This window comes from Pistacia vera, unplaced genomic scaffold (assembly GCF_008641045.1).
Source record: "Pistacia vera cultivar Batoury unplaced genomic scaffold, PisVer_v2 Contig140, whole genome shotgun sequence".
NCBI classification, from domain to species: Eukaryota; Viridiplantae; Streptophyta; class Magnoliopsida; order Sapindales; family Anacardiaceae; genus Pistacia; species Pistacia vera.
The window spans coordinates 1,774,510-1,791,657 of NW_022195467.1; the positions used below are offsets into that span (position 1 = coordinate 1,774,510).

General features: G+C 46.2%; 1 protein-coding gene across 1 annotated transcript; it reads right to left on the minus strand.

Annotated features, from left to right (window-relative positions):
• Positions 1-6,294: 6,294 nt before the first annotated feature.
• Positions 6,295-8,517, minus strand: LOC116123206. Its single transcript, XM_031409005.1, has 4 exons — positions 8,128-8,517; positions 7,674-8,061; positions 7,090-7,249; positions 6,295-6,859 (listed from the first exon to the last, which is right to left on the minus strand). Exons 1-4 carry the CDS (start codon positions 8,515-8,517, stop codon positions 6,295-6,297), a joined length of 1,503 nt encoding a protein of 500 aa, XP_031264865.1.
• Positions 8,518-17,148: the final 8,631 nt, after the last annotated feature.

Sequence of the window (17,148 nt, forward strand, 5' to 3'; positions counted from 1 at the left end):
TCAGCTTCGTCCAAGAGTGCTTCGTTAGCTATCCGACTACCAATCCAGCACGAAAAACAACAATTTCATCCGATGCCGTAAAAAATTTGTTCCTCAGCACTTTGAGACATTGAAGCAACACGTCTTCCTCCTCCTTGGCTTCATTGGAAGTCTGGAGCTCGCGGATTCCTCTGGCCTCCAGGGCAGGGAGAAGTTGAAGCATCTCATTTGTGCTTAACGCCATTACTAAGAGAGTGAGAGTTTTTGAAATTTTTGTGACTGAAGAAGAAGATGCTATTTTCTATTTTTTTGAATTAAAATAGTAATGCTTATATACACATATATGCTTATATTGGGCTTTGAATTGGGTTTTGGTTAGCATAGAAAGCCCACTGGAAAATCATTGTAATAAGGCCCATAAGATGTCTATTAATGGCCATTATAGTGTTCCCTGTCTTATTGGATTCAATAAGCACCAAAATGGGCTTCTTCTTCAATTACTCCCTTCTTTTTTTAAATCATTATTATTGTTATTTTTATTAATAAAATCTCTCTCTCTTTTTTTTTATCATTAATATTTTAATTATTCTTGATAAATATTCATTTATTATATGTTATATGACATAAGACGAAATCAAAAGAAATGTCGAAATCCATTTTGTATATTAATAAAAGAAAGATGATAAAGATGTAGACGTAAAAATCTACTTGTGCAGAATGGGGGGTCTGATCCCGTGAGGTTGAGACCACTAGCGATCCACTGCACCTGCACACGTAGAGAAGCAAACGCGTGAAGCGAACGGGAAACATCGGGTTGGTGTTTTTGCTGTAGGCACTCCGACGCTCAAGTCAGCAAGGCTGAAAGAGGCTAGTATAGTGAGGGCTAGGGAGTAGAGAGGTTATCGAAAGTCTAGTCGGGGACTGTGACTACGGCAGTGATATGAAGCTCTCAAGTCAGAGCTTTGGGTGTGAAGGTGTAATGTAATGTCTTCCTTGTGAGAGGGCTGGCCTCTGCTTATATAGTGACTGTCTGATCTCCCAATCCTGGTAGACGTAGGAGTCCTAGTGTGATTTTGATACTACCTTAGAGGAATTAGGGTGGCAGTGACCTGTCTTTCCAGTGTTCAAATAGGAAGGTGATCCTGATCAGGAAAATGACTTCAAGTAGGAAAGTGTTCTGAACGGGAAGGTGACCTCGAATAGGAGATTGTTTAGGAATAGGAAAATATTCTGAGGGGGCCATGGGCTCTACATTCGCCCATGGATCTAGGAAATGGATTGGGATTAGAAGGCTCGTGCCTAGGTGGTTTGGGCCGGCTATATCTTGTACCAAGTGGGCCTAATCCGGATTGGGTCGCATCAGGATTGGGCTTGGCTTCTTCTTCACTGTCAAGCCCGTTTTCCTATTTGGGCCAAGGACGATTTTTGGCCCTAACAGTTTTCCCCTCATTCTCTGAGTTAAGAGTTTCTTAAGTCGGAGAGTAGGAAGCGATCGAGGGGCGCTAGGTCTTCCTTCTTGGACGACCGGTTATTGGTGTAGCTGATCCAATTATTGCAGGTGATCCTTGGTCGGGGGTCGTTTGGTATCCATTACTGATCCGGAGTATGCCATCATTGGAGTGGTGTGCCCGATCGGTGTGAGGGGCCGAAGTGAAAGAGACAACCAGGCTTGGGGGGTTCACGCGCTCGTTCGGTACAACCGGCCTACTAGAGAGGTGAGCCGAAGTACTATAGTCGGGGTGTTCGCTTGGCATGCCAAGTCGACTGAGTTAAGGACCATATCGAATTGGAGGTTTGCTCGGTCGAAGTACATGGGTGACCGAGTGGATGTAAAGTGCAGGTCTCGACCAGGGGTTGACTACTCGTCCGTTGTGAAAGAACTAATGAGCGGGGCATCCTGGCTTGGTCGTCTGGAGAAAGAGCACGGGTCAGGTCGTTCGAAGCTGATCAGCCAGTCGGGAGGATCTCTTGGGCTTGCAAAGATTGGATGCACGTTGGGCCTATTTCGGAAGGCATGAGCTGAGTCAGTCGGGAGGATAGACGATTGAGCCGCAGCTTCCGTACTAGGCTATGGTTTCCTAGGTGCTCTGGATCGCTGCCACGTGTACGGTGGCGATCGATCCATCGTTTCGAGAGACCACCAGCTAATCGCGAATTGCCACGTGTCTGCTTTTTTCTTATAAAACTGTTCGTCTTCCATTTACGTTTTCCTTCTATTTTCCTAAAAAAAATTCTTTCCTTTTTCTTCCTTCTTTTTCGTTCCAGTTTCTTGAGCGACAGTGGTCTTTCTTTTTGCACTCTTTCAAGGTAAACATTCTTCTTTTTGGGCTGATTTTCTACTTTGTTTTGGTTATCTGTTGAATCCTTGGAAGGTAGAATGAAGTTTTTGAACTTTTGAGTGGGTTTTAATTGGATTTCGAAGTGTTTTGGAATTAGGATTCTTAGAATAGGCATAGATTTGGATTTTTCGGTGGATGTCCGGCAAGAATCCAGCAGTTTTGGGTATTTTTTGGATTTTTGGACGAGATCGGGAAGACGAAGTCGAGTTAAGTATTGTTTGGTTCGGTCGGCCTGTCTTACTGAGTGGTGAGGGAGCGTGCAGAGTGGATTGAATAGTTGGTCAGTCATCCAGACCAAGTGGGTGATTTTGAGTTGGTGAATCGGTGAGCAAAGGCGAGTAGATTTAGTGCTGAATTCAGAGGTGAGTCGACCACTTGGGGCGAGCGAAGAAAGACTTGAATCTAGGACTGGGTCAGTCGGCAGGAAGGGTCGATCAGGGTTTAAGAGTGAACTTGTTGCCGAGTAGGTCGATTCGTGCTGAGGGACGAGTAATAGCTGGGTGGTTGTGGCCTTATTCAGCCAGGTGGTCAGGGCGAGCAGCAGCTTGACACTTAGGTTCCTGGGAGTTTTTGAAGATTGAATCGGGTCAGTCGGTCGGTCTGGCTAGGCGATCGGGCCAACGAGTCAGATTCTGACTCGGGTAGCTCGAGCAGGATTGTGGCTGATGAGTATGAGTGTGCCCCCACTATAGTGATGATGCCCGAGGGGGTTGTTCCGATGGGCATTCCGACTGGAGTTAGTGTAACTACCCCAAGGACGAGTGAGGCTGGCCCGAGTGGTTCGGGTAGGCATGAGAGAAGTGGGGAAGACTCCGAAGGGGCTGGTAGTCTATCCTCGTCCAATAGTAGCTCTAAGGAGGAGCCGAGTCAACAGGACAGTGGGATTTTGACGAGAGATTATCCGCCCGTGCTGAAGGAAAGTGACGTGTGGCGTATCCAGACATTGTACCACATCCCGAATTCGATTGATATCCGGACGTCATGGTCGTACGAACGGGTCAACTGGGAGGCACAGGGCTGGTTAGTGTTTATGAGAAGTGGTTTAACGATGGGTTGAGGCTACCTGTCCCTTGCTTTGTCTGGGAGGTGTCGAACCACTTCATGATTTCCCTATCTCAGCTCATGCCAAATGCTTAGAGACTGCTAATGGCTTTGGAGGACCTCTGTGTTTGGAACAAAGTGAGGTTCGGGCTACACGAGCTATTGTACTCGTACTTCCTGAAGGAGAATGATAAAGAGAAAGGTCGGTATCTACTGAACTTGAGGCATGATCGGTCTTATCTGGTAACCGACCTACGGTCCAGTGATAAGAACGGGAAGGACCGATACTTCTTCCTGAGGGTCAGGCTGTCTTTGGAGAGAGGGGGTAAGGCGAGATCCCGAGCGGCTGGCGAGCTACTGGTGAGAACTTAGTTGTTTCTTTTGTACTTTGATTACTAAATCTTGATTGTGTTTTTTGTTTGCAGAGCTTGAGTACAATCGGCTGGGCAGAGCGGGGACAGCTTGGACGTTGCAACTCAGAAGGTGTTAGTTATCCCGTCGAAGCAAAGGGACTGGCAAGTAGTGCTAGCAGAGTCCAACCTAAGGATTAGCATTCTTTGGGCCGGAGTAGAGGCGATCTAGCGAGGTACTTATTTCCCCTCGCTGAAGCAGACTTAGGATGTTCTTCTGAGTCGATACTGCAATCATATCATTTTCGGTGAGTCCGAGCTGAACCCACTAACCGTTAGAGAGTTTGCACTTGCAGAATCACTGATGAAGAAGTTAACCGTCCCGAGTGCGAGCGAGTCCATCGCCCGGCGTCGGGAGAAGAAGAGGAGGGAGTCCTTGGCCAGGGAGGACAAGAGAGCAGAAGATGTGTTAGCGGCGCTGTCGAGTCAGTAGCCTCTAGCCGGAGCTGGGTCGTCCCATACCGCAGTCATGGATGAGGAGGCCAAGACGATTACATTCACGGTTCCGGCGACTGCATCAACTTACTCTGATGCCACTACCATGAGTAAGCTGGCCGACTCTTTTTTGTTTCTAGCGGATGAGGCGCATCTGAACCAGATGCGTGCAGTTGCTACGGCTGATTGGGGGGTATCCCACGCCGTTTAGGTATGATAGTAGTATTCAATTTTTCTTGTTCCTGAATTTTGTTTTGATGGCAATGTTTTGTTGTGCAAGTACTCACTAGCAGTCTTCATTTGAGAAAGTCTGTTGTGGTGCAGGAGAAACGGATACATGATGTATCCAAGGCCAACACCAGCTTGCGCCAAAGGGAGGCAGCAGCCCGGAAGGCTGAGCAGGAGAGTTAGCAGCTTCTGAGGGATAGCGAGCGTGAGCTTGAGAGGTTGAGGCGTGAGTTGGCCAAGAAGACCGTAGAGATCGAGTCTCTCAGAGATCAGTGTATTTTTATTACCGATGACGCCATCATTAAGGCCCAGGGTGAACTCATGCTTGAGTTCAAGGAGGGGAGGACCTCTTCTAAGGACCCAGACGAGGATATCCAGCTCATGCGGGAGCTGTTGGAAGAGAGAGATGGTCACCCAAAGGGGCCAATTGATGAGCAGATGGTTGACCTCGCTTGTCAGCTAGGACCGTCAGGTGCTAGGGATGTGAGTGACCAGGCTGTCGGGATGGCTGCTGGTGGTGCGGGAAGGACGACCGAGTCGGAGATTGAGGAGACGACTCGTACCGGGGATCCTTAGCTTTTTTCTTTGTTTATGCATTTTGGGGCCTGCGATGCCCTTTTGCCTGACGTGTGTGCCATTTTTGTATTCCGAACTGAGTCGTTTGATGCTATATATATTATACTTGGCTATTTTGAATTCTGATACTGTCTTCATGGATGAGTGAGTTGTTCATTGTTTCTTTACTTGCAGATGCACTATGTCATGTTTGTTACTTTAGAGTGGCCCAATGGCTGAGGCACATAGGTCTTATGTTGGGCTAGGCTGGTGCTTTGCTTATTAAAGGTGTAAGGACCATTCATTCGGTCTGGTCGACCGAGTACGTAGTCCCCTGGATTGAATGAAGTCAATCCGAAGGTGTCAGTTCTTGGGTCGGACCGAGCCAACTGGGTGGTGTGAGTCATAAATCGAGCTAAGCCTATTTTATGGTGTAACATCATAGATCGAGTGGGGCCGACTGAAGGTCTTTACATAGGCCGAGTTGGGTTGACTCGAAGGTGCTTTCATGAACCGATCGGGGTCGATTCAAAGGTGTTTTCCTTAACCGGTCAGGGTCGATTCAAAGGTGTTAGTTCGTGGATCGGGCAAGGCTGATCTGAGGGCGTTATCGTGAATCAAGTAGGGTCCATTCAAAGGTGTATTTACGTGGATCGAGTAGGACCGATCTAAAGGTGTTATTGTGAATCGAGCGGGGTCGATTTGAAGGTACAAGTACGTGGATCGAGCAGGACCGATCCGAAGGTGTAATCGTGAATCGAGCAAGGTCGATTCGATGGTGCAAGTATGTGGATCGGGCAAGGCCGATCTGAAGGTGTTATCGTAAATCGAGCAGGGTCGATTCGAAGGTACAAGTACGTGGATTGGACAGGGCCGATCCGAAGGTGTAATCGTGAATCGAGCAGGGTCGATTCGATGGTGCAAGTACGTGGATTGGGCAAGGCCGATCTGAAGGTGTTATCATGAATCGAGTAGGGTCGATTCGAAGGTGCAAGTACGTGAATCGGGCAGGGCCGATTCGAAGGTGTCACAAACAATCGATCGACCAGAGTCAATTTTAAGACGTAAGTTCTTGAATAATACTTCATTAATATTTGGCCGTGAGGCCGACTGTCTAAGAGGAGGTGGATAGGCCCACTCATCCTTTTTAAAATGATAAAGGAAAAACAAAAAAAAGACAAGTTCACCTAGAAGTAGTATCGTTTGAGGTGAACGGCATTCCAACTGTTATTAATGTCTTTGCCCTCGGGGGTCTAGAGTTTGTAGGTGTCTTTCCCTACTTCTTTGGTTATCTTGTAGGGGCCTTCTCAGGTGGGGCCGAGTTTGTCATAGTTAATCTCCTTGGTGTTTTGAAAGACCCTGCGAAGGACCCAATCGCCTATCTTGAAAGTTCGAATCCTCACGTTGCGGTTGTAATGTCGGGTGGCCTGTTGTTGATAGACTATGTTGCGGATGCTCACCCGTTCGTGTAGCTTGTCGACAGTGTCCAGGTTCTGGCATAGGTTGTGGCTGTTTGATTCCTCGTCTGCCCATTGGAGCCTAGTGGATGGGACTGATACTTCGACTGGGATGACTGCTTCAGAGCCATATGTGAGGGAAAACAGGGTCTCACCCGTTGATGAGCGAGCCGTGGTTCGGTGTGACCAGAGGACTCCAGGTAGCTCGTCTACCCATGCACCCTTAGCTTTCTGTAATCGCTTTTTTAGTGTATGAATGATGGTCTTGTTTAATGACTCAGCCTGGCTGTTAGACTGGGGGTTGCGGGGGGTTGAGAAGCTCAGTTTTATTCCCCACATGTCACAGAAATTCTTGAATCCTAAGCTGATGAACTGGGATCCATTATCGGTAACGATCTTCTTCGGTATCCCGAACCTGCAGATGACATTCTTCCAGATGAAAGCCTTTACCTCTCGATCTTTGATCGTGCGAAGGCTTTAGCTTCGATCCACTTGGTAAAGTAGTCTGTCACAGCTAACATGAAGACTCGTTACCCGGGTGCAGTAGGTAGCTTTCCCACGATGTCCATTCCCCACTTCATGAAAGGCTAGGGTGTGAGGATGGAGTGGAGTCGCTCTGGTAGGAGGTGTGAGACATGGGCAAACCTTTGACAGTTGTCGCACTTCTTCACATAAGCGGTCGAATCGGTGCGTATGGTTGACCAATAATATCCAGCAGTGATCACCCTGTGTGCAAGGCTGCGTCCCCCAGCATGGTTCCCGTATTCACCATCATGGAGTTCAGCTAGAACAGTTTGGGCCTCCTCTGATTTATGCACTTGAGATAGGGGCCCGAGAATGACTTTCTAAGGAGTTGGCCCCCATGTATGGTAAATCTAGCGGCTCTTCTTTCAGTCGGCGTGCTTCGTTCTTGTCAGCTTGGAGTTCATCGTTTTCCAGGTATCTCACTATCGGAGTCATCCAGTAATTAGCTTGTTCGACGCCCATGGCTTCTACGGGGGGCTTGTTCAGTGGTTGCTCCTTCCAGTTGGCTGGCCACTATATGAATAAGAGAGAAATGGATGACTGGGAGGAACATGGGAGTGCCGAGCTAAGGCTGGCAAGGGCGTCAGCGTGATAGTTCTCAGCTCTGGGAATTTGGACGATGGAGAACTCTTCGAATTGGGCCTGCAGCTCTTTGACCATGCTCAAGTAGGATGTCATCTTTGAGTCGCGTGCTTGATACATACCTTGTAGTTGATTGACCACGAGCTGGGAATTAGACTTCACTTCCAGTCTCTTTGCACCAATTTCTCTGGCCAAGGAAAGTCCGGCGATGAGGGCTTCATATTCGGCCTTGTTGTTCGTACACTTGAACCCACACCGGATTGCTCGCTGGACGATGTCTCCCTCTGGTGCAATCAGTACTATTCCAAGTCCGCTTCCATTCACATTACTCGATCCATCCACTAGGAGAGTCCATTTGGAGGGTGGTGCGCTGTTCATGCATAATAATTCCCTTTCAGCTTGGGTGGTGGTGCTTGGTGTGAAGTCAGCAACGAAGTCTGCTAGTGCCTGGGACTTGACGGCGGTACGAGGTTGGTAGGATATGTCGAACTTACTGAGCTCTACTGTCCACTGCATGAGTCGGCCTGATAGTTCTGGTTAGTGCAATATCCTTTTGAGTGGGAATGAGGTGAGTACCACTATGGGGTGGCATTGAAAATACGGCCTTAGCCTTCTGGATGCATGGATAAGGGCGAAGGCCAGTTTTTCCAGCTGACTATACCGCGTTTCTGCGTCGAGGAGTGACTTGCTCACATAGTAGACCGGTAACTGCTTCGTTTCTTCTTCCCGAACTAGTACTGCTAAGATGGCTATCTTTAAGACCGTTGGGTAAGAGTAGAGCTTCTCCTCGTCCATAGGTTTGGAAAGGAGCGGAGGGGAGGGGAGGTCAAGTACCTTTTCAGTTGCTACAAGGCTTCTTCGTAGGAAGGGGTCCACTCGAACTTCTCGGACTTCTTGAGAGCATGGAAGAAGCGGTGGCATTTGTCGGCTGATCTGGAGATGAAGCGGCTCAAGGCGACCACCCATCCTGCCAGGCGTTGGACGTCTTTGATGCAGGTCGGAGATGGTATATTGAGGATGGCTTCGATCTGGTTAGGGTTGGCTTCAATCCCTCGCTGAGTCACCATATAGCCCAAGAATTTACCTGACGAGATGCCGAATGAGCATTTGTCTGGATTTAGCTTCATGTTGTACTTCCTAAGGATGACGAATGCCTGGCTGAGGTGGTCAAGGTGTTGTTCAACCATTAGGGACTTGACGAGCATGTCGTCGATGTAACATCTTGTTGACTAGCCGCTGATAGGTGGCCCCAACGTTCTTGAGGCCGAATGGCATTACCTTGTAGCAGTTGGTTCCCCTCTCTGTGATGAAGGCTGTCTTCTCTTGGTCGTTCGGGTGCATCAAGATCTGGTTGTACCCTGAGAAGGCGTCCATGAAACTAAGAAGCTCGTGGCCTGCGGTCGTATCAACCATCATGTCGATATGTGGGAGCGGGAAGGAATCCTTGGGGCAGGCCTTGTTCAAGTCAGTGAAGTCGATGCAGACTCTTCACTTTCTGTTCTTTTTCTTCACGACCACGACGTTCGCCAGCCATTCAGGGTAGTGGACCTCTCTGATCATGCCATTGCTTAGGAGCTTTTCAATCTCTTCATTGATGATCTGGTTCTGCTCTAGTGCAAATTTCTTTCTTCTCTGCTTCACTGGTAGGTGATCTGGATCTACCTTGAGCTGGTGGACCATTGTGTCTGGACTGATTCCGGTCATGTCGGCGTGGGACTATGCGAAGCAGTCTTGGTTGACTGGGTTGGCCATTGCATTCGCCCTTTGTACATTCTGTTGGGTCACCCCTCGCGGGGTAGTCTAATGAGTCATTCCTTCATTCGCTCCCTGGTAACACGGATCTTCATTCATTCCTTTCGGTTGGATGGCTCCCATGGTAACTGTTCTGGTGTTTCGCCCTACATGAATGGTCAGGGGAGTCGTCTGGTAGTCATTCGGTCCATTAGGATGGATAGGCTCGGGTGTTGTGGTTTGCTTGGTCTGGCCGCTCAACCCGTGAGGATGAGCCGAGCCGAATGGAGTATATGTTGGGATGGTTGACTGGAGGTAAGGTAGGATAGCAAGGTTGGGCTGGTCTTGTGGATGCGGGCTTTTCTGTTGCTGGATCATCTTGATCTTGACGCTAGGATGGATCGGCTGAATGATGTTCTATTGGCATATCTTTATCTCCATGAGTCAGGACAGAATCGTCAATCGTTGATGAGCTTAATGGATGCGGTTTATTACCGGAGACTAAGGGTCGGTGCTCTAGTGTGTGGAGAGGTTGGGGGTTACCTAGCCTGGCAGTAACTCCAGATTATAAAATTGACTCACCTTCTCTTTAAGAGACTAGTTTTCTGCCCTGATGGATGCATTTTTAGTCTGGATTGCATTGTTCTCAGCTTCCAGTGCGGCCACTTTATCCGAGTTTTGTTGCATGAGAGCGGTCAGAGCCTTCAGTCTGGCCTCGAGGCCTTGGTTAGCGTTGTCTGAGTTGTCAGCCATGGAATGTTCTTCTACGTAGCAAGGTTCATCGAGCCAAATGATTGCTAGAGGCCCTACGGTGGGCGCCAAACTATAAACATAAAAATCTACCTGTGCGGAAGGGGGGTCTGATCCCATGAGGTTGAGGCCACTAGCGATTTGCTACACCTGCACACGTAGAGAAACAAACGCGTGAAGCGAACGGGAAACACCAGGTTGGTGTTTGCCGTAGGCACTCCGACACTCAAGTTAGCAAAGCTGAAAGAGGCTAATATAGTGAGGGCTAGGGAGTAGAGAGGTTACCGGAAGTCTAGTTGGGGACTGTGACTATGACAGTGATATGAAGCTCTCAAGTCAGAGCTTTGGGTGTGAAGGTGTAATGTAATGTCTCCCTTGTGAGAGGGCTGACCTCTGCTTATATGGTGACTGTCTGATCTCCCAATCCTAGTAGAAGTAGGAGTCCTAGTGTGATTCTAATACAACCCTAGAGGAATTAGGGCGGCGGTGACCTGTCTTTCCAGTGTTCAAATAGGAAGGTGATCCTAATCAGGAAAATGACTTCAAGTAGGAAAGTGTTCTGAACGGGAAGGTGACCTCGAATAAGAGATTGTTTAGGAATAGGAAAATATTCTGAAGGGGTCGTGGGCACTGCATTCGCCCATGGATCTAGGAAATGGATTGGGATTAGGAGGCTCGTGCCCAGGTGGTTTGGGCCAGTTGTATCTTGTACCAAGTGGGCCTAACCCGGATTGGGTCGCATCAGGATTGGGCTTGGCTTCTTCTTCATTGTCAAGCTTGTTTTCCTATTTGGGCCAAGGACAATTTTTGGCCCTAACAAAAGACATACTTTTTCTTCTAAATACAATCATGATCAAATTGTCAATTGATTTTCTCTTCAAAGATTTCTCTCTAGTTTTCAGTTGATGATAAAGAATTCTTCTCTATAAAGTTGAGATTTTTATTTACATAAATATCACTAAATTTTGAGTTGATTATGAGGAATTCTTCTTTGTAATTTTACTTCTTAATTATGATGAGTATTGATGGAGCAAATTTACGTATGAGATTTAACAAGGGTTTAAGAGAATCCATACTTCAGAAAATCAGAGAGTAAAAGCTACCAGAAGAGGAATGATTGGGAGCTTTCCATGTGTCAAGGCAACTTGCAAAACACCATACTTAAGTGTTTAGGTGTATAAATTGCACGTTCTCTTCCGAAGAGGGGGCTAGGCTAATGGGAGTAAAACATAGATTTAAGCTCATTCTTATCTCTCGTAAACACTGTATTTCTTCATTTTTGTATCCTTACGGGCAATATCATAGAAATAGTCAGTGAGCAATAAATAATAGTGGATGTAGGATTTGCTTTTGAGCATCCGAACCCACTAAAAACCCTCTCTTGTTAGCCTATTATTTATGTTTTCTGCACATATAATCTCAGCTCCATATTCAAATCTCATGGATCCATCACGTGTGATTCCTAAGTCCGCTTAGCGTTTTCTCACACATGCGAGTGTTGGCGTCCAACATCAAGCGCCAATAGTTTGGTGGCCCATGCAGGTCCGATTCTCAAACTGTGTCCAGTTCCCTGATGGCGTGCTCAGATCTCAAACCTGCATCAGAATTCTCCAATCGCGTGCCAGATCGTAGATCGCACGTGTCAGAGTTCTTCGATCTTGTGGCCAGGTCATAGATCGCACGCATCAGAGCTCTTCAATCACGTGGCCAGATCGCTGATCGCATGTGTCAGAGCTCCGATCGCGTGGCCAGATCGCAGTTCCACAGGTTAGAGTTCTCGATCGAATGGCCATCGCTAATTGCACACTTAATCGCGCGCTCAAGATCGTTGAGATCTCGCGTACGCGTTACTCAGCACTCATCGACTCTGGGAGCGGCATCGCGGCAGCATCCTGCTTAGCACGCTTAGGTCTCCGATCCTCGGCTCGTCGATGTTTATAGATTCAAATCGCTTGTTCAGATCGCTGATCACTGCTGAGATCGCGTGTCTGCTTGCTCTTAAGTGAGCTCGTTATGTGCTCGTTAGCGCTTAGGTCGAGCTTGTTATGTGCTCAGGACGAGGTCAGGTTGAGCTGTTATGCTCTCAGGTTGAGCTCGTTATACTCTCAGGTCGAGTCATTATACGCTCAGGTCGAGCTCGTTATTGTTCGTTATGCGCTCAGGTCGAACTCGTTATGTGCTCGTTATGTGCTTGGTTGAGCTCGTTATGTGCTCGTTATGCTCTCATGTTTGTAAACATGGCACATTAATACTTTTATCCACTCTTCAATCATTACAGAAAATCTTCCGTGACTCATCTTGCTCTCTCAATTTTTTCCACTACACACAGATTCACCTTCAATTACTATTTTCTATTCATTCATCCTCATTCATATCTATTCAAATTCCAGACGTTCTACTAGATATACGGCGGCGGTGAGGCTGTTTCTCTTACTTATCTCTGCATCGATATGGAATGGCGCTGTGGCTGTGCCTGTTGGTCAGAGGCTGTGCCTGATTTGAAGCCGAAGGTCTGATTATCATCAGTCTTTCTCTACCTCAACATCGCATCTTTCAGCTTTGCCCAAGAGTGCTTCGTCAGCGATCCGATGCAATCCAGTACAAAACAACAATTTCATCCGACGTCGCAAAAATCTGTTTGAGACTTGAAGCACAAGTCTTGCTCCTCCTCGCTTCATCGGAAGCTGGAGCTCGCGATTCCTCTGGCCTCCAAGGCAGGAGAAGTTGAAGCATCTCATTTGTGCTTAACGCCATTACTAAGAGAGTGAGAGTTTTTGAAATTTTCGATAGAAGAAGAAGATGCTGTTTTCTGTTTTTTGAATTAAAATAGTAATGCTTAATACACTATTGCTTCGATTGGGCTTTGAATTGGGCTTTGTTAGCATAAAAGCCCACTGGAAAATCATTGTATAGGCCCATAAGATGTCTATTAATGGCCATTATAGTGTTCCCTGTCTTATGGTGTTCAATAAGCACAAATGGCTTCTTCTTCAATTACTCCTTTTTTTTTTTAAATCATTATTATTGTTATTTTTATTATATCTCCCTTTTTTTTAATCATAATATTTTAATTATTCTCGATATATCATTTATTATATGTTATAGACATAAGACGAATGAAAAGAAATGTCGAAATCCATTTTGTATATCAATGGAGCTCGTTATGTGCTCGTTATGCACTCAGGTCGAGCTCGTTATGTGCTCGGACAGATCAAGTTGAGCTCGTTATCTTCTCAGGTCGAGCTCTTATGCGCTCAGGTCGAGCTCATTATGTGCTCGTTATGCCTCAGTTGAGCTTGTTATGCTCTCATGTTGTAACATGGTAACATTAATACTTTTATCACATCATTCAAATTCAATTAAGAATCTATCTGTACTCTTCTCGCTGCTTCAATTTTTTCCACTACAATCACAGATTAACACTTCTTACTATTTCTAAAAATTCAATTACAAATACCTCAAATGAATATTCTAATCAAATTCCAAGACTGTTACTACTAGAATTACGGCGCAGGAGGTTGATTATCATTCTATATATCTGCATCGATATGGAATGGCGGCTGCGACTGTGCCTGAGTTGGAGCGAGGCTGTGCCTGATTTGGAGCGAGGCTGATTATCAATCAAGTCTTTCTCTACCTTCAACTCGCATCTTTCAGCTTGCCCAAGAGTGCTTCGTCAGCGATCGACTGCCAATCCAATACGAAAAACAACAATTTCATCCGACGTCACAAAAAATTTGTTCCTACCACTTTGAGACATTGAAGCAACAGGTCTTGCTCCTCCTCGCTTCATCGAAGTCTGGAGCTCGCGGATTCCTCTGCCTCCAAGGCAGGAGAAGTTAAAGCATCCATTTGTGCTTAACGCCATTACAAAGAGTGAGAGTTTTTGAAATTTTCGTGACAGAAGAAGAAATGTTGTTTTCTGTTTTTTTAATTAAATAGTAATGCTTATATACACATATATGCTTAGATTGGGCTTTGAATTGGGCTTTGTAGCATAAAAAGCCCACCGGAAAATCATTGTAATAAGGCCCATAAGATGTCTATTAATGGCCATTATAGTGTTCCCTGTCTTATTGGATTCAATAAGCACCAAAATGGGCTTCTTCTTCAATTACTCCTTTTTTTTTAAATCATTATTATTGTTATTTTTATTAATAAAATCTCTCCCTTTTTTTTAATCATTAATATTTTAATTATCTCGATAAATATTCATTTATTATATGTTTATGACATAAGACAATGAAAAGAAATGTCGAAATCCATTTTGTATCAATAAAGAAAGATGATAAGGACATACTTTTTCTTCTAAATACAATCATGATTAAATTGTCAATTGATTTTGTTGATGCGTAATTTTGACACCAACAAAACGCACGTGTGAATGCTGGTTGGCCTAAAAGACACACGTGAATGGAGAGGAAAAGACACTAAATGCAGTGAGAAAGGAGTTTTAAAGTGGTTCGGATGCTAGGAAGCAAATCTACGTCCACTGATGTTTTTATTAATGATAATGGTCAGGTCGCTTTAGACAACTAACTTTACACTGCTGATACAAGGTATAAGACTGTCTTTTTTAGAGAGAGAGAGAGAAGTTTTGTCAAGAGTAAAATGTGTGATCCCTTTAATGAGAGAGGAGCTACCATTTTATAGTGGGATCCTTGAGGTAATGATCACTAGATCTGTAGTTAGTGGTATGATCCGTGCAAATCCTTCTTTAGAGTAATTCACGTGATTTGCTATAGGATTGGACACGCGGGATCATCACAACTCCTTGCTGACCTGACGTGCACCCATTATTCTGATGGAAACAAGCTGTGGGGTGCAACCATGATCACACGATGCAACTGTGCCAAATGGCAGAAGACTCTTCCCGAGATCTGACCTTTCGCACTTAACTGGGAGCCACGTTAGCCTTATGTTCCCAGCATAACAGAAGTCCCCTAGTTTTTAAGGTTTAGAACCGAACCTTGGAAACTACAAGTCATGCCCATTGGATGATTCCTAGATTCTGGAAATTTCAGAATTCTGGAAATCCCACCTGCCTGAAAGTAGGTCGGGATGGCACTTTTTTTAGCACCCCTCGCATGTTCATTTTTTGCAGGGGACGAACGACCTGATTTCGTTAGACTCACTTGTTGTCTTTTTGTCATGGGTGCATTTAATGAAGCAGTCCCTGCGCTGACAAGATGTGCCCTGTGCATGTAGATGCCAGCAGATGCATTAAATGCGTTGTGCGCGTGACACAGTACATCTTATCAGGACATTAAATCGTTGTACGTTGGAACGACGCCCTTTATCAGAGCATTAATGTAGATTTGAGACGCAATTAATGCTCTGAGGAAGAGAGATGGCCGTCGTTTGAGCTTTTCAACGGAAGAATGAAGGTTTGACTTTATCCTCGTGACGCTCACTCTTCCCCGCTGATGCACGACACGGGGCCGTGAGAAACCTTTGTCATCCAAATGCCATTTCGATTCCAAGAAATTGAAATGCTGATTCAACACTATAAAACCCGAGTCGTTCTCAGCAATGTCACCAGAGCCTTTTTCTTAGAGGTAAAAGATTTTTGCAAACTTGGAGCCTCTGTCTTTCAACCAACATTTTTCCAGTATTCGAAGCGGAAGCTATTCTCATACTCCGAGAGGTAAGAGCTTTTCCCTGTCTTTGTTTCGTTATTTTCCATGGTTGAATGACGTCTGTCTTCCAGTAGCCTATTGGAGATGAGATGCTTAGGTCGGGTTCGAGCCATTAATGGTGGCTCGAATCATGCCGTTAGGGTTCCTTTGAATTTAGGGAGTTTGCTTCCTCCCACATCATCGTACGAAATAGCGTATGGTGGCTAAATAACCTTTCTGCTTGTCACTTTTGCAGACCAGCAAATGGACCCCTCAACAACCAGATCCGAACAGGGAACCAGTTCGTCCCCACAGGGTGCTCCCAATCACCTATCGAGGTCTTCTAGGTTCTTACCGGGGATGAGCTCGAAGGGTAATAAAGCAGTACGACATCGAGGTGGATGCTTTCCTTGACGTGGCACACTCATCGCGGTACCGCTAAGTGGTCGTGCTGCTGCGTCTCTGAGGAGATCATCAAGGGTGGGGGACTGATCCCCTTCCACATTTTCATCAGGTCGCTTTGGACACTTCGGGGTCGCGTCGATGCAGCTGACTCTAAACGTGAATGTCATTGCCGTTGCAATGTACATTGCGTGCCAAGAGAACGGGATAGGCGGCTGACCCGATGGAGGTCGGTTGCTCGTATTATTTGAAAAATAGCAAGGACAAGGCCTCTTACTACTTGTCCAGACAACCTATTATCGCCGATGGGATACACAACTACCAGAGCAACGCGGGGGCCTATGAAACGAAGTTTTCTCCTTTCATTATGACGGCCATTGCCGCTCTAGGAATTGATAGGCTTCCTTTTTTTTTTTTTTTTGGCAAGTCATTGCACTCGAAATAGCTTTTCTCAACGACCTGATTCCTTCTGACAATTACAAGACGACCAACCAAGGTGCTCGTCGATAGAGTAGAGCCTCCTTTCGGATCCCTACCTGAGGACAGCGCAACGCGAAGAAACTCATGACGACCGCGAGTTTGCGGAAATATGGTTTCTTCAATGCACACGCGTCGTTAGAGCCCCCATTGAGTAAGCCCTGCTAACTGGTCCCTTTCGGTCGTGTAAGTGATATTTTGGCTAATGATGCTTTGCATGCAGCATCATTCCTCCGAAGAGTCAAGCTGCCGCGACGAAGGCCGCTCAATTTCCCTCGGACAAAGAAAGCCAAAGTGGCCGAGCTGTCTTCGAACGTTCCCCGTAGAAGCCGTAACATCGGGCCAACCGGTGGACCTTCCAAATTGTAATATCCCACTTGAGGTACGTACTTAAATTTGCTGTATTAGTTAGTTCACTGTTTCAGCTTCAATTGAGTTTGTTTGTTATCATGGTATGTTGAGTTGGTTGAATGGTTGCCTTGAAATTGGTTGAGTTTTGGTGAAGTTTGGAAATCCAATCTTCGTCGGGGCGAAGAAGAAGCTTCACCGCGGCAGGAGGAGCTACAACCACGGGTAGGTTTTGCCCTGTTTCGCCGGGCGACGAAGTGCTTCACTGCGG

Coding starts and splice junctions, on each gene's coding strand:
- LOC116123206 (XM_031409005.1), bottom strand. CDS start 8,517: ATGGGTGGTCGCCTTGAGCCGCTTCATCTCCAGATCAGCCGACAAATG. Junction 8,062..8,127: donor TTCAATGCCACCCCATAGTG/GTACTCACCTCA, acceptor CGACTCATGCAG/TGGACAGTAGAGCTCAGTAA. Junction 7,250..7,673: donor CGTGGTCAATCAACTACAAG/GTATGTATCAAG, acceptor TGCATAAATCAG/AGGAGGCCCAAACTGTTCTA.